The sequence below is a fragment of the Neovison vison genome, chromosome 7, assembly GCF_020171115.1.
Source record: "Neovison vison isolate M4711 chromosome 7, ASM_NN_V1, whole genome shotgun sequence".
In the NCBI taxonomy this organism is placed as follows: Eukaryota; Metazoa; Chordata; class Mammalia; order Carnivora; family Mustelidae; genus Neogale; species Neogale vison.
Window position 1 is genome coordinate 140,131,900 of NC_058097.1, and position 24,110 is coordinate 140,156,009.

Here is a 24,110-nt window from a genome sequence, read left to right on the forward strand (position 1 = left end):
TCCTTTGTTTTACTCTCTTGTACAGAATCCACGTGACATTAACGGGCTAATACAGGAACTGCCTGATGGGGAGCGGTATTCTCAGGGGCTAGGAAGCCCTGTGAACGCAAGTGCCTGAAAGTGATAAACAAGATTAAAAAAAAAAAACAAAAAAAACAGAGTAAGGTGGATAACTGAACATAATTTAAAAATAAATAAATAAAAACAGAGTGAGGTAGTGAGGTGGCTCAGTCAGCTGAGCATCCGGTTCTTGATTTTGGCTCAGGTCATGATCTCAGGATGGTGAGATGGAGCCACACACTGGGTATGGAGCCTGCTGAAGATTCTCTATCTCCCTTCCCGTCTACCTCCCCCCACCTCAAAAAAAGATGAAAAACAGAGTAAAATGGTGGTTACCAAGAGATGGTGGGGGTGGATAGCATAAGAGTGGTAGTATTTAAGGGTACAAACTTGTAAGGAGCGGTAAGTAAGTGGTAGAGATCTGATGCTCAGTATAATGGATAGAGACAGTAATACTGTACTATAATTATGTAAGGTAAATATCAGCACATCAGCAGTCATATTATAATACATAAATGTATCACAGTAATGGACTGCATACCTTGGACTTTTACACAATGGTTGCTTGTCAAATTTATTTTAAAAGAAAAGAAAAGAAAAGATTGACTGCTGTTTGGTAAATTCACGGTGCATCCCATGCACTGAGCTACGTGCTTTATGTTCCTCTCAGGCTGACCTTCCTGTGCCCACTTTACCGATGAGAATGTAAGGTTTCAGGGAAGTTGAGAAACCACAGACCACACAGGGTAAAATTTAGAAGAGCCAGAGTCAAACCTAGCTCTGTTTCTTTGCACTTACCACACTGTTCTGTAATAGTTTACCTCTGTGTATAATTTTATAGCTTAACAACTTCGTTGCTATGTAGAGAAGGCTTTTTAAAATCCTTACAAGAAAGAAGCCACATTTCAGAAAAGCAAGTATAGTGCAAGTAGGCCTCTAATGAAAGGTGGAATCCTGATGGTGCTTAGAATGAGGGAGATGGATGAGCGCTCACACATCACCTAGACCCACTCATTCGCCGCATCTCTCTGTGTTGTACTTTGAGTTCTCACAGCACCTTCACCAAAGGGCTGACACTTTTCTGCTCAACGCTCAATGTAAGAGAAGTCTGCTTCTTCTTTCATCCTTCCTGTTATAATGCCGGGTTCACCTGTTACTCCACATAGTTCATAGCTGGTCCTATATTCTCTTTTCTTCAAAACCATTACTTTTAGGCTCCCTGGAATTCTGCCCTTAAGACCTATTAGCCCAGGCCTAGAATTCAACCCTTTTTGCTTACTTCTCTACATCCTTGGTCCCAAAACACTGCATTATGTGTAAAGGGGAACATGAGGCACTCTCGTAAGGTTAAAAAACAAAACGTTTTCCTCCAAATTATGCCAAGCAGTATACCAGATGCTTTGGTTCTGTTTCCTGCATGGGGCTGGATGCTACCTTCAGAGTGTGCAGGGGAGGCTGCAGCAGGGGGAAGGCTGGAAGACCTGAGCAGTTTGCAGATTCATCCACATCATTCCTTATGACAGATTTATGGTCAAAAGCATACAAATATATAACTCAAATCCTTCCCTTCTGTAATTTTAGACTCTTCCTTTTAATTCTAGCTCAGGGAGAAAGAATAAAAAAATACTGGTCCCTTCCCCTACCCCCATAGCTTTGTTTCTTTCCTATGACAGTATTTCACTCATATATTCTTGCATATTGCAGGAAAGCAATATAGAAACAAAGATAAATGAGATTTGGGCCTGATCCTCTGAGAGCTAATAATCAGAGAAGGAAGGAGGCCGGTGCACCAAAAATGACAGTATAATGAGGTGAGGGTCCTGCCTGATTCAGCCTTTGGGCTTTGAAAAAAGCAGTCCCTTTTATGGAGAATGAAGAACTCAATAGGGTGTGAATCACTCTTGGTACTTCTAAGGGAAGGAAGTCCTATCCATTTGACCTGTCTTCAGGTGCCACACAGATGAGTACTAACAATGACTGTCACCCCTACATTAAATATTTTTTGTCTCTGGTACAGACAGGACAAGGACTAGGATGAAGCAAGTGAAGTACCACGTCAGACACAAAATTTAAGGGGGCACCAAAAAACTCTGCAATTAAGATAATATTTTAATGCAGTGTTTTAGAAGATAATACAAAGGAACCCATAATAAATAAAAGACAGGATCAGTTAGGCGTTGGTCTCAGGGACTGTGGAATTACATAGCGGTCCAAGGTTTTATCTTTTGTCTTTGAGTGGCATAATTTAGTTGAGGGGATCTAAAAACGATAGTAAAAAACAAGCCGAGTGTCTGTTTTATTTTCACTCGTTTGATTGTAAGCAAGCGATGTGACCTAAGCTCCAGGGAAGGAGTATTGTGGGAGGTGGTAGTTGATTTTCATTATGCATCTGATGTCATATGGGAGCCAGGAGAGAAATTTAATAGCATGAGCCCTAATAAGTCCCTTAAAGAGGGAACACAGACTGTTTTCTGGATTCAAAGAATCTCTAGACACTTTAGCAACAAAATTTGGGAAGCTTCGTTCTGAAACTTGGGAAGTTTCACTCTAATTAGTAGACACAGCCACAGCTACCCTGTACAGGCCTGTGTCCTTCCCTCATGCTAAAAGCTGACCATTTCTTTTTCTGCTCCTTGATTCATATTCAGGAGCCGAATCCAAATGGCCTATGTCCCCCCCCCCCCCGCCCCCTCTTCCCAGCCATACTCTACAGGTCCTACAGGTCACTGTTGCAGAATCAGAGTCCCAGTCCTGGTTTAAGCAGCTTTGGCTGAGCAGGGAACTGAATTGGGTGGGAGTCCATGGGACAAATGGGAAGAGTCAGTTGCAGACGGGGTGGTTTTCCTTCGGAGAGGGTCGGACGAAGCATCTCCCTCTGCACTATCTTTGCAGATTAGCAACTGAAAATGCCAAGGAAGCTGAACAAATAGCAAGTGCTAATGGAGTTCAGAGAAGAGGGGTCACAGAGGGCCAGGGTGTGCTAATTATATGCTATAAGAGCATGCAATTATAAACCCATAGATATGCAAATAAATGCTGATGGCTGAACACTAGAGACTACAAAGCCATTTATCTATGGCCTCTGATAAGTGGGCAGCAAAATAAATGGTTTGTTTATAAATTCACTTAGAGATTACACTCATATCTCTAACTCTTTCCCCCCCTTTCTGGGGGCATTTATAGAAAGAGGAGAGACAGGAGGTACCACAGACTGGATTCCATATTCATTACCTCCTGACCTGGGCGACTCTGGAGGTTTATAATGGGGTAAACAGGCTCCTTCAGTTTGTGACTGGCTGATTCACACTGCCTAAAGTCATTTCCCCGTGGCGCTTCTTGACTGAATAAATGGGAAGTGATGGTGGCATCTGTTCCTGCCACCCAGATCCCAGTGACAGCTCATAAATTGGCATTTCTTGTCTGTCTGGCGGAGAGGTCACAGAGAATGTCACTGCAGGGAAATACTAAGAATGGTGACTGCTGGCATTAGGACTTCTGGAACTCAGGCTTGAGCGGTGTGTGCCCGGGAGCTGGTGGGGTGACTCTCACAGGAACCACGGGCAGGCTTGCGGGTGCAGGAAACCTGGCCCTCTAGAGGGGGTGAACCGTGCACGCGAAGTACCTAAAGACAGTAATTTCTCACACCATTGGGGTTTCCTTCTGGATAGCCTACGGTAATTAATGATGTCCTAAAATTCTAAATGGAGTTAGAAGATTCAGCATAACTTAGGGCTTCCTTGAAAGAGCCAGAAATCTTCTTTCATTGCTCTCAGTGGAGAATAGTTTTTAAAAAAAAATCCATTTATTCCAAGAAACATTTCTCAAGTACGTTCTATATGCTATTTCCTGTGCTCAGACTGTAGCTTGTTGTAGTACTGACTGGATATTGTACTGTGGCCTATATAGTACATTATACACAATAGAATCCTAGGAACTTAGTGAATCTAGCAGGCAGAAATCTTCAAATATAACTCCATTTTTACACTACTTGGAAGGACATTCTCACCGATCTTTTTAATTTAGTTCTTTGGTTGCAAGAGGACATTGTGAATCTTACAAGAAGACTCTGTCAGGTTTGTCAGGTGTCTTGTTATGTTTTTCATCTACCCATCTTCTGAAATAGAAGTGTTTTCACAATTAAGCTGGATTTGAAATGTCCACTCAGTAGTCAGTGACTGCACAAAATGACTTGTAAATAAATTCAGGGTGAAAGTCTGAGCGATAGGTATAAATGAGTCTGCAGCTGTAATAATTGTCTCTCTGCTTTGATCAGACTTTGAATCATGAGTAATTAAGCCGAGGCAAGGAATCCATCCACCATGTAAAAATTTGGAAGTGACCGTAGGCAAAGATACAAGGTCCTTCATCTAAATTTCAAGTTATCTAAGCTTGCCTCCAACACCAAATCTTACTAAAACAAGTGAGTCATGAAGTCATGAACTAATATGTCCATAAAATGATTCCAAAGGGATAGAAGTAAAGGTCTTAAGAGTTCAACACTGAACAATGTACAGGGCCTAGTTTTTATTATCTTGAATTTATTGTAGTGTTCAGAGAAAGTTTTTTCCTCTTCATTTTGCTGAGTGCAACCCAAGTAGGATCTTTTCCCTTAATATATGTATTAGCCAGATCTGATTCTGATAATTTGTTTCAAAATACAGACCTACTGAGGTAAAAAGACTAGGAGAAAATTGGTAACATCATTTTCTTGGTCTGCCAAATCAATAGCAGCCTGAGAAAATTAAATCAGCCCTACAAGGCAGAAGGCACAATGTTAACTGAAATGACATCATCATGAGAATATTTTATGACCTCAAAGAAGTCATCAATTCCTTTGTTCTCAAGCCCTGTACTGGCAGTTTAAATCAGTTACCATTTTATATATATAATATTTTTTAATAAAGATGCAGTGAGTTCTCTAAACAGGCTCTCAATAAAACCAGAGAATAGCATTCTTTCTATTTTTCTGTGTATACAAAAGGTGTCAGATGGACTTCTTTTTTTTTAAAGATTTTAATTATTTATTTAACAGAGAGAAAGAGAGATCACAAGTAGGCAGAGAGGCAGGCAGAGAGAGAGAGGAGGGAAGAAGCCTCCCTGCCGAGCAGAGAGCCCAACCGGGGCTCGATCCCAGGACCCTGAGATCATGACCTGAGCCGAAGGCAGAGGCTTTAACCCACTGAGCTACCCAGGTGCCCCTGTCAGATGGACTTCTAACATAATTCGATATATTAGCCCCTTTTGGTAAACCCTATCTATAGGTATTTCTTTGTATTCTGTTATCAATCTTACGTTTTGTGGGTATCTGTTAAAATTAAGTCCCATTTATAACAAAAAAAAATGACACTAGCATAAATATACTTTATCTTTCATAAAAGAAATACAGAGGCAGAAAGTCTGAAAGTGGAATAGTGTAATTCCTTATCATCTGTGACACAATGACCATTATGCTCCCCTATCTATATTCTTTTTATTCTCAAATTTGCTTCATGGTCCAAGATGACTACTGAAGCTCCAGTCCTTATATCCAGGTTCCAGGTAAGCAAAGGGAAGAGATGGGAAAGAGCAAAATCACAGGGGTCCTAGCCAAGTCAGCTCCCCGTTAAGCAGCTATCAGAGGAGTCCCACATAATCTTGTGCTCCAATTACATCGGGCTTAACATTTTCAGTGGGCCACGTCTACCTACAAGGGAGACTGAGAAATAGTTTTTATAGGAAAAGTGACTAGTGGAAAGCTGGCTTACTCTTTTTTTTTTTTTTTTTTTAAGACTTTATTTATTTATTTGACAGATTGAAATCACAAGTAGATAGAGAGGTAGGCAGAGAAGGAAGTGGAAGCAGGCTCCCCGCTGAGCAGAGAGCCCAATGCAGGGCTCCATCCCAGGACCCTGAGACCATGACCTGAGCCAAAGGCAGAGGCTTAACCCACTGAGCCACCAGGTGCCCCCTGGCTTACTCTTAATAAGAAAAAACTAAATGGATGTTTGGGAGGCAGTCAAGTCGTGTCTGGCACAGCAGCTCAATCATAGAGCCAAAAATGTATAATATCAGGTCCTCTTGTGATCACTTATGCAGAAAAATCCCCACAGGGTTGGTACATTCCTCCTCATAGTTTATTTAACTGATAGTTATGTATCTCATTAATACAGAGCCCTTTTCAAGATGAGTTTTTGTGTGGATAAGCCCATTTTCAGTACAGACAGAACTGTGATCTCCCAAGCCAATTTTCTTTATCAGACTGGCATCATGGATCTTTGTGTCTACAGAACCATAGAAACACACATAAATCTTCCTAAACCTGAGTATATTAACAAAGCAAAAACAGACTCCTCCCACAAAAAGGTCAAGAACAGTATCAAATCTGACCATTTGAAAAGATGTATTTCAGTAGATAACTGAAAGCATCTTTCCTTTTACATCACTTCACAGAGTGTGAATTACTTATAAAAACTGATAAAAAGCACTTTTTAAAAGTAATCTTACAGCTGCCTTTTTAAATGTTTGTCATTATGAATTTTGTGTACTCTATAAAATTGATAAACAGAAATTGACCAACTTACTCGGTTTTTCTGGAAACGGAGCACTTGTCTGAACAAGAATATATGCTAGCTTCCATAAAGTGAGGGGGGGAGGGGGGGAAATGGCTATTTCATTAAGAAAACCTTAAAAATCTTCTTGTCAATGTTATTTTATTAGCTATTGGGATAGGATAAGCCAACTCCATTACAAAGCACCTCATCTTACCATTGAGATAGTTTTTTGAATGACAAAATAAGCCTCTGATTCCTCCTGTCCACTCCTCAGCCCCTCAACTGTGTTGTTGAAAACAAAGAGATCCAGGAAGGCATCCCTTGCTATGTTGTGGAAGGCTTTGTCTTAGGGAAGATACTAATTCTCTAGATAGTGTGTCTAAGCCCCAAGTGGCCCACAGTAATACTATAAATTAGGTAAAGTTCATTTTTAATGCTTTGATTATCCTCTTTTCTCCCCTGCTCTGTTTAAGAAGCATTGACTGAGTGACGCCTGGGTGGCTCGGTTGGTTAAGCAGCTGCCTTCGGCTCAGGTCATGATCCCAGCGTCCTGGGATCGAGTCCCACATGGGGCTCCTTGCTCTGCGGGGAGCCTACTTCTCCCTCTGCCTCTGCCTGCCATTCTGTCTGCCTGTGCTCGCTCTCTCTCCCTCTCTCTCTCTGATGGATGGATGAAATCTTTAAAAAAAAAAAAAAGCAGCATTGACTGAGCAACTGTAAGACACTCAGGGACCACTTCGGGAGCTATAGAAACACGAACTATGCCCTCACTAAGTTCACCACCTGTACTTCCTGTACCTTTGATCAGGGATATGGTGGCCACCACTTGCTGCCTCTGATGTCTCATGGACCCAAGGGGCACTGACACCTGGATCTGGCCTTGTGGACATTGCCCTATTTGCTGACCTGCTCGTTGCCTTCCCACTCAGACTGCCAGATAGTTCTTGCATTTGAATTTGGATCTTTCAATTCTTAACCTTACCTGTAAGATACTGGTAGCAGTTTCAGACCACATGTTAAAAGAGTGGGGTACAGAGTTGTGAGATTTCTTTTTTTTTTAATAACCAAGGACTTTGTAATATATGCACATTTGGCAAAAGCTAGGGCTGAAATGTACCTGATCTTACTTCCCATGTTTGTAACAACTGAAAGATACTGCTATTTTAGGTAATGTTTTAGTATCTCCCAATTAATTCATTTAGTAGAAATTTTACTAAAGTGATTATCCTCTCGGTAGAAGACTCTCTGTAACTAATTGTTGGGGGGGCAATTTATATATAAATCACTGAGATCATATAAGCAATTAGACTTCTCGGTAAGTCCAACACCCCCCAAAAATTGCTACATGAATGTGTGAAGTTTTGTCAATTTATTCATGCATATGTGAATACAACAAATATTTATGGAATGTGGACTGACTCTACTCTAAATAGTTAACAAAATAAATGTAGTTTTTGTCCTCATAAAATTTATGGTGTAGTGAGAGTAATAATTATAAATTAAACAAAACAAACAAGATTATTTCATGCTCAGAAAAAATAGGAAGTATGGACAGGGTGATGTGAAAAATAACAGGATGTCCTGGGTAATGGGGTCAGGAAAGTCTCTATAAAGTTTATACTTAAGGTGACACTAAAGTTTACAAAGGAGCCATGTCGGAGGATCCCACAGTTTGACACCTCAGACAACGTTATCCAAAAAGGTTTGGCCTTTATAAAGCTGACTAGGACTCCATTGAGGGTTCAGGCCTCTGAATTTTCATCATGCCTGATGTCAGCTGGAAGTTCTCCTTTCTACCCAGAGATGGTGTTTTTTAAAAAGACACTTTCTTCAAGCCTACCAAAGCCCAAGGCATTGTTTTGGGCGTTTACTGGTGCATACGATGAAATGCAGCTGGTTGCGCAGTTGGGTGTGTTTGCTAACCGTGCATCTCTCTCTCTTCCTCTTGTGTCACCAGGCCTCCGGAACCCGTTTACAGCACTGTGAACAAACTGTGTGATAAGCCTGCTTCTCCCAGGCACTATTCCCCTGTTGAGTGTGACAAAAGCTTCCTTCTCTCAGCTCCCTACCCCCACTACCACCTAGGCCTGCTCCCTGACTCTGAGATGACCAGGTACTGCATGCGCTTCCTCACTTCATCTTCTTGAATTGCATGTGCTTCCACAAGGATGAATGGGTAGAACCCACCTCTGCTCATGTCTCTGGAGCTTGACATCTTCCTCCGTGGAGAGATGTTCTGCTTCTTTGATGCGATGGAAGGAATTAAGAACATTGCCTTCTTTTTTCTTTTTAGTGTGATCACAGAGCACTCGGACATGATCACATGATTTTCCAAATGTTCTTGGTTCCCATGCATTTTTAATAAGGTATTAATTATATTTTTCCAGAAGAATTAATTTTGGAATTTAATTAGCACTATTTCCCTCGTACAGAAGGATAAAAGAGCATGTACTTAGTACATTTTTGAATAATATTTAATAATCACTTACTATTCTCCAGGCATAACATAGTCTAAGAAGTAGGTACTATTATTCCCATTCAAAATTTTAATGAAAATATTACCACTACTTAGTTGACTCCCTAAGGTATTAAACAACTTGCCCAAAACTACAGAATTAGCTGGTTCTATCAACCACGAGAATTTTAACCTTTATAGTATGCTGTCATGGTAGATTTTTACCATGTTCTCTTTATTTAATTACTCCCATTTTATATAAGAAAACAAGGGCTCAAAGAAGTTAAGGCATTGCCTTCCGTACAGTATTGCCAATAAATGCCGAGTTCAGATTTGACTTGGAACTCTCCACAACTTTCCACAACTCTCTAAACAAATCATTGTAAGGCTAAAGGTTGAATAGGATTCTGCACTAGTATTCTAAAGTATATGTATGTTAAATAATACAATCTCATCTTTATGCAATAGCAAAAGTCACAGAGAGAGGAGAGTAATAAAAGGACAATCTAGTGTTCCATAAGGTAGTTACAGTTTTTTTTTTAAATCAGGAGATCTCAATCATGATGTTCTACATATGATGAATGAGGTACTTGTTGGGTTATGTTTTCAGATAGAATACCTTCATATGTTTTCATAATACTGTTAAGATCAAGAAATTGCAGGTTTAAAAATGATTCAAAATGAAAATGGATGTATCAAAGAGGGTTTCCTTAGCACATCATCTCTGTTTTTCTTTTCTATTTTCAAAGAAAAAGTTAAAAGTCAAGTATTGGCCTTTCTAGAGGAGTTAAATAGCAAATTTTAATTATACATAACATTTCTAGAAATATACGAGAAAACATATTTTTGGCCATGTAATCAGCTGGGGCATTTTCACTAATTGCAACAATTAAAGCCTAATAGCATTTTAGAATGCTTCATAAATATTAATTAAATTTTCTCTTATTTTGAACAAATCTTAAAAACCTGTTCTTGATACAGCAGATTATTCCATTTTGAAGCTAAGAAGGCAAAGTTACCGTAGTCATAGGGAAGCAGAAGGTGCACACACACCTACAATAATGACTTCCTGGTATTCAGACATCTATAATTAGCTATGCACAGTCAGCTAGCACTTACTGAGCTCTTCTCTGTGCCAGGCATTTTGTTAAGTAGTGCTTATGAATTATATTTTCTAACCCTAACAGTTGCCTCATGAAGTAGATGTTATCAATATCCTCCTTTTACAAGTAAGGAAATAGAGGGCTTGAAGTTACCTGACATGCCCCCGATCATCCCCTAACCAGTGGCAGGGCTGGGATTCAAACCCAGGGGACCATTAGCACCTGCATCAGCCTAGGCATGATGGCAGAGATGTCTTTGCTTGCTGGAAAAATTCTCCACCCATTTCACTTTTTCTCTCCTTTCTCTATTCTTATCCTACCTTCTCATCTCCCTTCTGGCTCAGTATCAATAACCCATGTTCTTTTTTTTGATGAACCTGAAGTGACATTCCTTGCATCTAACTGGAGATTTTGATGCATCACTCTCTTAACACTCACTGATAAGCAGGTGGTAGACTCTACCTCTTGTGTGGATCTACCAGATACAATTCTTCTGCAGTTTACTTTCTGTAATTTGTATTATGAAGATGACCATGGAGTTTCTTTTTTGTTTTTGTTGTTGTTTTTCCCAAATTTAAAAATATATATATATATATATATATATATATATATATAATGTTGACTATGTCTGTTTCAAATTATATACCTTCAGCAATCCTGATATGCCCCCGTCTCCAACCCTCACCCTCCATCACCCCATTAGGAATTCAGTTTTCTAGTCTAATTCTGTCCCCTTCTTTTTTCCTTTCTCTTTTTTCCCTATTTTATCCCCCATTTCAAAAAAAAGTCACATACACATATAAATTCACATATATATACCCATTTTAGTGACATTATCACCAATACACTGATACTGAAATTCTTGATTTCACCCCATTTTTCTCCCCTTCCCTACTTTCCCAACTCATTAAATGGCAATTCATATACTTCATTGCTGAAGCCAAAACTTGAGGATCATGCCCAACACCTGTTCTCCCTCACACCCATCCTTCAGTCTATCTTCAAGTCCTATAGATTCTACTTCCAGAATGTGTCTCCAATCTATTCATTCCCCTCTGCTTCTCTTTCTAGCACTTGAACCCAAGCCTCCATTATCTCCCACCTACACTAGCCTCCTAATTGGTCTCACCACTTCCATTGCTGTCCTTCTGATTTCTTCTCAGTGCAAACAAGGTGATCTGTTAAAAATACAGATCACATCTCTTTCTTTTCTTTTGTATTAGTATAAAATGCAAAGTCACTAATATAGCATCCAAGCTATGCATGACCCAGCCCCTGCCTGCCCCTTAAACACCTCATTTCACCCCTCCTGTTGCTGATCACACTATCCACATTCACAAAATGCACTAAATCTCGACCTATTTCAAACGCTTCACACATGCTCTTTCCCCAAACTGAAAAGCTCTTACTACACTTTGCCTGGTTCACTTCTGGTCATCTTAGATGGTAGCTTAAGTTGCACTTTCTCAGAGAAGCTCCCTGAAAGAAAATCTGTTCCCCTATTATATCATGTCTCTCTGTCTCTCTCTCTCTTTTTTTTCCATAAGACTCAAGCAATTTATAATCATATATTTATTTATATGATTTTTAAAACCAAACTCCTGTCTCACACTGGATGCTGTAAGCTTACCAGGTACCCTTGTGCCTGGTCTGTGCACTGCTAAACCCCTGACACTTAGCATAGTGTCTGGCACAACAGCAGCTCCGAATTCTTGAGGGACAAAATCAACATGGAAGTAAGATCTGCAGACAAGCAGACAGATCCGTGTTCAGGAACATGTGATGGCTAAAGCTGTGCTTTATTCAGATCTTACGGGTACATGAAACAACCCCAGGAGTGAATGAATCTATGCATTGAAACCAAGAGCGGCAAACTAGAGCTCACTTTGTGTACTGTAATTTTACCTCGAATTATTTCAGTGTTCAGTACGTTATCATTGCATTAGGTAACTGTCCTTTCTTCATGAAAATGGAGTAAATTCTTTCAGAGATTATTTACTTCCCGCAAAATACCACTCTGATCAGATGTTTCTTGAAATGCCACTGTTAGATAATTAAAGGGAAAAGTTCAAGGGTTCTTAGTTCCATTTATGACACCATCACTTGCTTTACCCACTGTGACCTTAAATAATCTGTAGAACCTCAGAGGTACCTGAAAACACAGAATTAGATGGACAAACCCTTATTCAACTCTATAATGAGGAGGAACTCAAGCCACTGTTTTCATGAGTGTAATGCTTACTTCTCTTTACAATAAAATAAAAGTCCTGGAGATCTTCTACCCTCAAAATGATATTACTGGAATATATCTTTCATTTCATCTAACCAAGATTTATCAAGCACTAACAAAGTGCAAGTTACCGTACTGGGGAGACTTTTTTACAAAGGAGGTATAAACTGAAAAAGCTAATCAAATGTATTGAAAAAATGCCTCACCTTTAAGCTGCCGTATGTGATTATATATATTATATAATACATATGATATTTTATATATAAGTAATAGATATGTGTATATACACATATATACACAATATATGTATATATACATGTATATATACATATATATGTGTATATATATACACATATATATGTGTGTGTGTATGTGTATATATTTATCTATTAATTTAGTTTAGGGCACTAGAGAATGTCCCCTAGTCTATTTCAGAAGCATGCACCTACTCACATGAAAGTTACCATCTCAGATTAGAATATGAACTAGCTCTGCGAAAGTTACCACGTGAAGCCACCTTTACATGTGCACCAGCTTAATCCCTAATTAGCATTCAGAAGGCTAGAAGCCAGTCAGTGGAAGCAAGGAGAGCCAGCCATCTCTATTCTGTGCCTGTCAATCAGAATACCCACATATTCAGCACTTTGATTTGATAGCAAACATCCAGGAGTAAATTAATTGTATAATTCTGTAACATTGTCTGGAAGAAAACAGTGGAAAGTTTTTCTTAGGAAAGCTCTTTCAATTACTTGGCAAAGTGTCAGCTCCTAAGGCTGCAGATTAAGTTTAGATAATTGACTTTTCAGAACTTAGGAAAGCAAGAAATGGGCAGAGCCTGGAATCAAACTAAAATCTGGAACTCTGTGAAACACAAACGGGATTGCTGTGGGGCTTCTGCTTATCCAGTACATCTTACTCTTCAAAAAAAAAAAAAAAAAAGAAGGAATGTTTTTGATGTTGTAATTGGTTTTTCTGCTTTGGGAAAATGTCAGCTTTTGATATTCCTAGGGCAAGGATTGTCTGTTTTCTCAACATGTACGGAGTTTTCATTCATCCTTTTATAGGTGGCCCTAATTATTGTTATTTGGTAGTTGGTAAACAGAGACTGAGATGAACCAGATGAAGACTAAAGTATGTTGGCAGATTTGGGGTAGGAAATGGACTCTGAGGCATTATGTGATCAAAAAATATCTTTACTCATTGCGGAGTATGTATTCATGAGACTTCTACTAGGTTCCAGGCATTGTCCTGGATGCTGGGGATTCAAAGGTGAATATGATACCGTCCACCCTTTTCCTTGAACAGTTCAAAGACATGCAGATGAAGAAGTCCTCACTGTGGCATTGTGATGAATATATGCTAAAGCCTCTCCATTTCTCTAGTGTGCCTAATCTCAAGGTAACTGAAACCAGGCTAGTGTAAGATAGCGACAGAAGCAAGCCTGGTCTTAGACTGTCCCTTCTCAGAAGGTGAGCATCTACACAGGAACGTTCTCCACTCACACCTTGTTTCATCAACTCCTAGTATTTGTAAGAAGTTATTTATGGGAAACTTAACATTACCTTTCCATAGGTCCATTTGCTAGTCTGTCTTCTAACTACTGTCTACAGAGCTTGGAATTATGTAATACTCCCTTTGTAGAAGTCATAAAACTGGCACCTTCAAACCATTCCCAGCCTTGGAACATAGAGCAAGATCTTTACCTCACAAGACCTCCACCGTATGTTATGGTGGCCTATCTTTGGCAAGCTCTCTTTCCTTGCAAAACAATAGAAAGTTTATGTGGGCTTTTAATGTTTTAACTGTCCCAGAGTCTGTAAATTCAAAATCAGATATAACTTCTAGACATAATAATGCTATAACAGAAGTACATGTGGGTCTCTAAAGCAGAGGAAAAATCATCTAACTTTGCCTCTGCTTTTCTTTTTTTTTTTTTTTAAAGATTTTATTTATTTGACAGACAGAGATCACAAGTAGGCAGAGAGGCAGGCAGAGAGAGGAGGAAGCAGGCTCCCTGCTGAGCAGAGAGCCCGATGCGGGACTTGATCCCAGGACCCTGAGATCATGACCTGAGCCGAAGGCAGTGGCTTAACCCACTGAGCCACCCAGACGCCCAGCCTCTGTTTTTCTTTAAGTTTTCAGAAAGACACTGAGCTCCTCAGTCAGTGAGGGAAGAAATGTGTTCGAAGTCAAAGAAGTGTAGTGCAGAGTGAAGCTCCCCATTGTGAGAAAGCTTAGTACACTCCAGGAATCACAGCATTTCCGTGTGGCTAAGGGTTATTGGGTGGGTGACGAAGTTGGAGTCACAGGCCTCGGATCATAGACGGCCTTATCTACCAAGCTGAAGATTTTGGACTTGATCCTGCAAGCAGTGAGGAGCTGTTGAAGAAGTTTCAAGCTGGGCAAAGACATAATTTGATTTGTGTTTTTGGAAAGATCAGTCAGCTGTGTAGAAAGACTTTAAAGGCAGGGATACTAGTTAGCAAATCCACTGCAGTTGAAATCATGAAGAACTGAACTAAAGTAGTACAGATAGACGTAAATGGATTCAGAATTATTTATCAGATGAAATGGGGGTACTTAGTGATTGTTTCAAGGGCAATAATTTTCTGGCTTGGGTTATTTACAAGGTGATTACATCACCTCCTCTCAGACAGTGAGCGCTCTTGTCCACAGTAAATGTATTTTTTTTTCCACAGTGAATGTATTTAAACCTAAAACTCTATGGAAGGAAACTCAGCAGAAGGGAAAGCGTTTTAGAGGGTCTCTTTGAGGTGGTGGCAACCTGATGACATTGGGCAGCCAGGGATTATGTCCGGACTGTCTAGGTGTGAGGCCTTCCTTTGGCCATACTAAGCACGTGGATTTAGATAACCTCTTCGGGTTACTCAGAGCCTCGATTCACTCATCAGAAAAGGGGGGAAATAATGCAATCTGTGCTCTTCTCTTCATAAGATGATTGTGAAGATCAAGGGAAATGGAGAAATGAATTTTTATCTAGGCTCTATCCATATTAGTCATTATTAATTGTTTCCATATGTTCATTCTACTTTAAAGCCTTGAGCTCATGTATATTTATTTTTAGTGCTATCAGAAATCAGGTGAAAAGTACCTGTCAGCCTAGGTAAATCCCCTGAGACCATAAGAAAACTGTCAATGCTGATTCGGTCATTCTTAGCAGCAGTCCTCCTTGTCACTATAGGCAAAGTCACATATTTCTTCTTTTATTAATACATGTATAGGCTCCCTGTAAAATGTGGTGTTCTTAAGCTGTATGTGACTTCACACTCCTATAAGATAATTTTCTTTTTTTTTTTTTTTTTTATCTACTCGTGTACCAGTATTTCTATCCCGCCATGTGACTTTTTAGGAATGTAGACCAAAATAACAGCAATTCTCTGGAGCAGATTAGTAGCTAGACACTTCACAAATAGCCCTTATTATTTCTAAGAATCCCAACAACCTTGCAAGGTGTGGGTTTTGATCTAGCACAGGGAGGGGCCAGGACTCTAATTGGGGCATGCCCACACCCAAGCTTCGCTGGAAGCCTGCCTCCCTGCGCACGTGCGCACTGGATCTTCCCTCCTAGTCCTCCGCATCGTGCGTCCACTCTGCCACCCGTCTGTGGAGCCTGAAAAAGAATTTAAGCCCTCTTCGTGCAATTTAATCTGGGGAATAGAACCATTGGAAAAAAAGAAAGACACTTAACAAATCATTGACCTTCTTATGTCCTTAAAATGCTGATAAAATCTTAAAGAATTCTTAATTTCATTTTTAATTAAAACCTGGAAAGGAAACCCTGTGGGGCATGACTCATAAGGCATAGCCCCTTCCCAGTTTATGCAGCAGCTTCTTCAAAGGCCTCCGCTGCCTTTTTGAAGTAGGTGATCACTAAGCCCAATTTAAATTAAGGAAAATAAGGAAAGATTAATTGAGTCCCATAGAGGCTACTCTTGCCACATTACGTTTTATAGCCTCTTCTTTCCATAAAGTGATATATATGCAAGGATTCACAATGAGAAAAGCACCCCTTGCTTTGACATTAAAGCATTCTGTATAAGATACTTTTTAAAAAACATATCCCGTTTATTGCTGCCTTTCACTCTTTTTTTTTTTTTTTGGTAAGGGAGGAGATGTTCTTTCATTAAGAATTCAAAAAACATATTTAAAATTTCATTGTAAGTGTAAAGGAGGAGGGAAGGCAGGGAGATCACCCTGTTCCAAAAGCTCTCATTTACCCTTCAGGACATACCAGTCAGTTGAGAGTAGGAGGCTCGGAAGAGCTGGTAAATGAACCCAGATTGGTCTGATTCCAAAATTCCCATTCCGTGATATTCAAATAACTCTGTAATGAAGCAGCCTCATTTGCTTAAAAGGGGAAAAATCTGATTATTTATCTGAAAAGTTATGAATACTTCTCCTTAGTTTTGGTATATATATTTTTTGTGTTTTGGGAGCAATTTTTATTTATATTGACTTTAGTAATCATTATATTACTGAGTAGCAATAAGAGATTGAAGAATAAGCATAATTTCAAAAGCAGTCCTCTCTGGAGGGAAAGTAGCTGTGAGAAAATGGCTATGCAAAATCACTATAGCAACAGAGTATAGGAACTCAGAAAGAATCAAGACAGTAACATTAAGCCATAACACCCACAGCATAGATGTTAATTAAAACCACTAACATGTAGTCAGTGCGTTTATGTGCTAGGCACTGCTCCAAACTTTTATATGTACTAACTCATTTTATCTTCCTAACAACTATGAGGTAGGTGTGATTATTCCAATTTTATAGAAAAATTATGGTACACATTTAAACAAATGGAAACGATGGGATGAGATAGTTGAAATTGAGCACATCAGGACTTATATACTTAGAATATTAATTTGATTAGACAAGACTTTTTGCTTGTCTCATTTGCTCTTGTATTGTCTGTGCCAAAAATGGTTCCTGGCATGTCATACTAATAGTAATAGTGGTGATGATAGTAATGAAGAAAACAATTATTTATATAATCTTACTACCCGCCAGGAAGCACTTTATACAAATTAGCTCATTAATCCCCCCAGCAATCCTGGAAGGCATGTGTTATTAAATCCCCAGTTGGCAAGCTAAGAAATTTGGTCTAGAGAGATTGAGTAACCTGTCTAAGGTTCCACAGTTGGGATTTGAATCTAAGCAGGCTGGCACCAAAATCAAGGCTTAGAAAGGTACTCAATAAATATTAGTTGAATGTTGTTCTCATCACACATAATATTCCTCAAGAATTAAATTCTGTTTGAGAAAAAAAGTACATTTTCCTTTAACTATAGTCAGATTTCAATAGATTCTGTGTGAGAAGAAAGTAGAGCTCATTAAATATAATCAGCTTTCAATAGATAGGTAAGTAGATAGGTAGATGAGTTTATGGTGAAGAATGTGGACTGCGAATTGGAGCGTTAAGGTTTGCATCTGGCTGCCTCAGCTCCCTGGTATAGCAAACTGGAGCAAATGACGACTAGTCTGAGCTTATGTATCCTCATCTACGTAATAACAATAATTGTAGTATCCCTTCTCATGGGGTTGCTCTAAGGATTTAATGGGGTTACATGTAACATGCTAAAAGCAATGTCTAACAAATGTGAAGCACCCCATTAACATTATTGTTGTTATGTGTGTATATATTACACACATTACACACATAGACCTGTTATGTGACCCTAAATAGAAACCTCAGGCTGAAGAGGGAATGAATTCTTCTTAAAGGCTGTCCTCATTGGAAAACTGATGGTGAATCCCATGAATTATAAAGGGAGATGAATTTTAGGTTTTGCAAAATGGGAAGAGGAGCTGTGCAAGGCTGCTTATATTTATATAGAGATCTGAGTATTTTAGAATGCAGAGTTTTGTTTTGATTCGGGGATCAAAATTTACCTCTCAAAGCAGAGAAAGTAAATCTTCCATTTCAACTCTTTAATTCAGTTTTGTAGACCTTAAGCTCATGTGAAGTTTAAAGGATCTCTTGAACAGGGTGTTTTAAGTCAGCGGGGATGTGTGTTCCAAATTGAATACTAAAACCTAAAATCACTTTCCTCCAGAGAAAATGAATGCATTAGAGGCTAAAGAGGAATTTTATGGCTTGCTTTAAAGGGGACAGGGGGAGAGATAACCTGAGCCTCTCTAATCAAGCCAGAGCCTTTGTCCAAACTTTTAAAAGTCTCCCCTTCTTCTGGAGAAAGGACAAAATGTTTCGGAGCCCACATGTGACATGATAAACAGAGTTCAGACAGGATTTCAGCCTGTGCTCCTTGCCATGTCCAAGTATTTTCCTGAGTGACCTGACCAACAGAAGGGACTGGCCTAGACTGAGGGTAGGGATGGGGCTAAGAAATAAGGATCTAATTTCTTTTTGATATTTCTGTCCATTCTAATGTTCTGCTTCCTTTCCAATGCCTCTGGCATAATTACAAGGATCCCACCCTGCCCAATCTTTATATGTCCCAGATGAGGAAAATGTCACTCAAACTACAAATATATACTGAATGCCTGTTATACGGTTGGTACTTCTGGGGACAGTCAGTCCAGACATAGTCACACCCTACTCTCAAGATGTTTGGGGACCACTGGGCCCGGAGGGTTTCTTTGTGGGTATAACTGACAGTCACTAATAATGCTTAAAAAAAAAAAAGCCTAGAAATTTATTTTGGGTTTCATTCCTCAAATATACATGAATTTTAACTTTGCCTTGCCTCTTTTTTTGTTTTGTTTTTTGGAACCATTCTGATGACTACAAGATATCATAGGTATAGTTTTGTATTCATAGGTTTTCGGGCTTTCAGACCTTTTTCATGTGAAATCTGAAGGTCAAGTAACAGTCCAGATTTTCTTCCAGCTCTTCCCACTCCCGTGATATGTTACTTGATGAGTTCTTACTGTCTTGCTATCACTGGAATCTATATTCCTTGTAAGTTTATAAGTAGGCCTTGAGCTGCATTAGAAAGGGCTTTGAGTTTAAAAAAAAAAAAAATTAGTAAGTCTGACCAGATTCCCACCAGTACAATTACCAGAATTCTGAGACTCTCTCCCTTCTTTTCACAATCTTCTGGTGACTCATAAGTTGTCCTGGACAACCATTTCCTTAGTTTTATAATACAGCCTTTTCCCATTATTTCCCCCTGAGGACACCCTTCACTTTAAACAGATTTAGTCTTCTCACCTTTGTCCCTGTCTCTACTCCTTAAAAGGTGATGCTATTTCAGGTGTATATCTCATTCCCACTGTGGTCCACACTGGCACTTTCTGCCTAGGCCAGACTTAGAGAAGCTGGGTAGCATCTAGCAGGGACTGTTGCCATCTGCATTTTTCCTCCTGTCTTCCATAGCAGCTCGTTTCCTGTCCCAGCCAGATTCCCTGCGCTGTTTGCATATTGGAGCCCCCAGACTCTTCCCCAGCAGAGAAAGAAAAAAAGACGGACCTTTCTTGGTTGAGGAGCATTAATATTCAGTTTCTGGAGCATCAAACCTTTTTCAGAAGACGATCTACTTTTTAAAGTCCCAAAGTCAAAAAAATAAAGAAATTATAACAGGAAGGATGGAAATAGTGACTGTGGGAAATCACGACAGTGGGGAAGAGGTGGAGGCCTTGTCCAGTGATACCTTAGGCATCTGCTAGCATCCAGTTGGTCAAGACTTCCTCAAACTTATGATCAAAGACCTCCTGTACATCACAGCTCCACATTGCTAGTCTTTCCTGAGTCCTCATCTAAGCATACAGCATTGGTTTCTTTTCTCCTTTTCTCTAAACTATCTTTTAGTGTATCCCATGTCCTTGGTACACATCTCAATGAGACCTCTCTTATGAAGGATCAAGGGGTCCCCTGTTTCCGTGGGTCAACAAGTGGAAATCCACATATGCTGAAGACTCAGCCTCTTTCTACCCCCACATCTGCCCTCTGAGGTTGTTGGAGTCTTCAGACCTTCCCTTCTTCTTGCTGGGCTCAAAGTCAGCTGCAAAAAGGACCTTGCAGAAGACCTTGTATTTTTCTTTATGTACTTCCATCCCATAGTTGGGGGTGGGGGCGTGGATAATGAACCTCAAGAACAGCCCGGAATGGCTTACAATCCTTTACCAATGAATGAAAGAGTATTCCAGATTTTGCTGTGAAAAAAAGGAGAAGGCAAGGGGGGTGGTCAATGCTCAGAGGTGAAGATACTTTGCTGGTCTTTGCTCCGGCTTTTACTGGTTGGTCCACAGGATAATCACAAATCCTTATCACTCTTTCTCAAGCACTTGATGTGCGACGAGGGAGGTCGCACTGAAACTAGTAGGATATGTTGACAGGAAAGATAACATATGCTAATCTGCTTGTTCTACTAAACATAGCCTATGGGACAATGCATATATCTCTTAGATCACAGGGTGGCTGTTTGGGCTAAGAAAGCTTTAGGAAGGCAACTAATTCCCCAAGGCATTCCAATGGCAGAGTGGTCACGCATTCCAAAGGCCCACAGGCTTCTCCAAAACCTTCCTTCGTACTCAGCATTCCAAAGGCACACGGTCTTCTCCGAAACCTTCCTTCGCCCCCAGCGACCTCCATGTTACTTTTAGCAGCCAGGTATTATGGCTGAGTTTATGCTCCACATTAACCCCAACAGTCACGAATTTTCCTCTAGTAATAACTCTGTGTCATCTAAAACAAGGTGCCTCTCTGTCCCCTCCTTATGGGTAAGAACCATGTGATATGTTTTCCATGTGGCACATGAGCACATTGTAGACATTGAGTAGAATGACAAGTGGTGGGTGTCCACCTAGAACAGTGACTTACTTCTCAAAGGGGGAATTTACATTTAGTGAAAGCTCTTCTCCAGCCTGAAGAAGAGGCTAGTTGGAGAAGGATCTTTCTCTAGGGGTCATAGTTCACCTTTATTCTTTAAGGAGAAGGCGATGCAAGCGTTTTTTTCTGATATTTCTGAGTTAGGCCACAGAAACAGATTTTTCTGTTGTGCACTACATGAGGTGATGTCCACTTTTTGTTAAAGTCTGTTTCATTTGTGCTCTACATATGTCAATTCCAGATTGACATATGAGAAGTCGCATCATATGCAAGTTCCTCAAACAGGTCTTAGAAGGGTTGGATCATTGAAATGTGCAATGCTAGACTTCCAGAAATGGGATCAAGCTCCATAGTAAGCAAACCTCTCAGCAACTCTGATTGACCCTGTGAATGGTAATAAAACAAAAATCAATTCAACAAACTTAGAATATGGAAAAGAAACAGATTAAGACTTGCAAAAGGACTTTATTTTCAGCACCAGTCACACTGAAAGTTTGCTTAGCATGCTAAGTAAATGTCAGTTCTTGGCAAGGTGAGGGTAATTGCCATTCCCTTTCTCTGATGTTCCCTCTACCAAGTCTAAAGAAAAAGAAATGGAAAGCAGCATGTATTGCAAATAAGCCTGAAGCTAATAGTATATCCTCACAGTGCTCAGTATCATTAAATCATAGAATGCTTTATTGAAAAGGCTTATGCATCCAAATACATAAGATTTTTTGAGAAAGTAAGTCTAGCAAAATTAAGAGACTTACCCAAGGTCTCAGAGTCAGATACGTATGACTTTGATCAGGAGTCACTACTTCTCTCCCACTCCAGCTTGTAATTTTAACCCAGTCTTCCAGAATGTTTCATGCTCAGAGATATTACATACATAGACCAAGCCTAGAAGGAGATAGAATTGTAACCTCAGGAGAACAGTATATACCTCAGGAAAGTGTGATTGAAATAAGGAAGGATATTTGTTATCTTTTATTTCATACAATTTTAAATTGTTTTCATTGGTTATAGTATGTATAAGTTTTGTTAGTAAAAATTAAAGAAGCCACCATTCAGACTCAGCAGTTTCACTGTGAGGTGTAAACCCAAAAGAAATGAGAACATACGTACACACGAAACTTGTGTACGATGTTCGTAGCAGCATTATTCATAATAACCAGATAGTGGAAACAGTCCAGATGGATAAATTGTATGTGATATATCCATACAGTATAACATTATCCAACCAGAAAAAAAGAATGAAGTAGTGACATACACTACAGCATGTATGAACAGTGAAAACATGTAAAATGAAAAAAGCCATTTACAAAGGGACCCCATGTTGTAAGATTCCATTTATACGAAGTGACCACAGCAGGCAGACCTACAGAAAGAAACAGATTAGTGATTGCCTAGAGCTGGATGGGGAGGTGGCAGGAACTAAGAGTGCCTGGTAAGGGTATGGGATTCCTTTTGGGAGTTATAAAAATGTTTTATAATTAGCTTGTAATGATGGTTGCAGAACTCTGATAATACACCAAATGCTACTGAATGATGCACTTTAAATTGGTGAATATATGGTATATGAATTGCATCTCAATAATGCTGTTTAAATTCCCGTTTAACACTTAAATAATTCACATAGCAACATGAAACTAAAATTATGTCCTTATGATATCAAATACTCAGACAAAAATAACCAAAAACACACTTAAAATTTTAGATGATTTTTCTACCCTCTGACAGCTAACTCAGTAAATTATTCAGGGGATTTAGAGGTCTTCAGACTTTTCATATTTTTAATAGGGCTATGGCTCTCGTTTACTAAATACCAATGTTGTTAGGTATTTTGCAAATGTAATCACTAATCCTCACGATAAATCTGTAAAGCAGGTATTTTTATCACTACTTTACTGATGAAACTAATAGCGGACAGAGCTGACATTTGAACCCAGTTCCATTTACTTTTACTATAACGCAACCATCATCCCATTATTTAACAAATAATCCTTAAAACTCTGTTTCCCAACTAGAAGAATTGTCTGTATACCCTCCCTTCCTTTCATCCATTAACTCTTTGGAGCTCTGTAGCCAAGTTTCACCCCAGCCCTATCCTGAAATTATTTTCACCAAGATCTGCAAGATTCTCTGTTTCTAAATCCAGGGGAAACTTCTTAGTCCTTATCAGATTGTATCTTCTGTACGCTTTCTCTTTTGCTGGCTTCTTTGTGAAACCTGTTGTATTATTATTATTCTACAATCCCACTTTCAGACTTGTGATTCTTTTTGAATTTCCAACTTCTCTCGTCCCTCTCCTTAGACATCTCTTGTTTGTCCATTGCACCAACAGTGCCTTCTCTTTCTGTTCTGTATACCCTCCCTCATACGATACCTCCACCTCCACAGATGGGGTTCCCAGTATGTGCCCGTGTCTGCCATCTCTGTATCTGCAGCTAAATCTTTTTCTGACTCCAGACCCACACATCTACAAAACTGCTGGGCATCTATCCTCAAATGCCCTAAGGCATATCAAAAATCACCCTTGTCATCTTTATCTTTTGGATTGTTGTCTGTAGTTCTTTCCACTATATAATGACCATGAATAAATAGTATTTAAGAGCATGTACTTGGATTCAAATTCTGCTTCTCCTCCTCACTGGCTGTGTGATCTCTCTATGCCTTAGTTTTCTTATCCGTAACACGGGGATAATAAAAGTATTTCTCTTACAGAGCTATTGTGAGGAATTACGAGCTTACACATGAAAAGTGACTGCCACATAGTAAACCTAGTACTTCTGTGGTTCTAGCACCAAGACGTTTTCCTAGAATTCTCCTACTAAATTAATCGCTAAGTGTCCTATCAATATATCTTGAATTCTTGAGTAATTCTTCTGCAGTCTTTTCCTGTTGCCTCCACTCTAGATCAATCTAGAATCATTGCTCA

At 39.4% G+C, this 24,110-nt stretch overlaps 1 protein-coding gene across 23 annotated transcripts in view; it reads left to right on the plus strand.

The window, feature by feature from the left end:
* DLG2 (discs large MAGUK scaffold protein 2) overlaps window positions 1-24,110 on the plus strand; it is a 2,052,576-nt gene that overhangs the window by 1,613,274 nt on the left and 415,192 nt on the right. For 18 of the 23 annotated variants that reach the window (XM_044258399.1, XM_044258400.1, XM_044258401.1 and 15 more), the window contains one exon: window positions 8,548-8,703. The exons of the other annotated variants lie outside the window; for them this stretch is intronic. In XM_044258399.1, coding sequence (XP_044114334.1) covers window positions 8,548-8,703 — 156 coding nt within the window. The remainder of the gene's footprint in view (window positions 1-8,547; window positions 8,704-24,110) is intronic. 23 annotated transcript variants of the gene reach the window in all.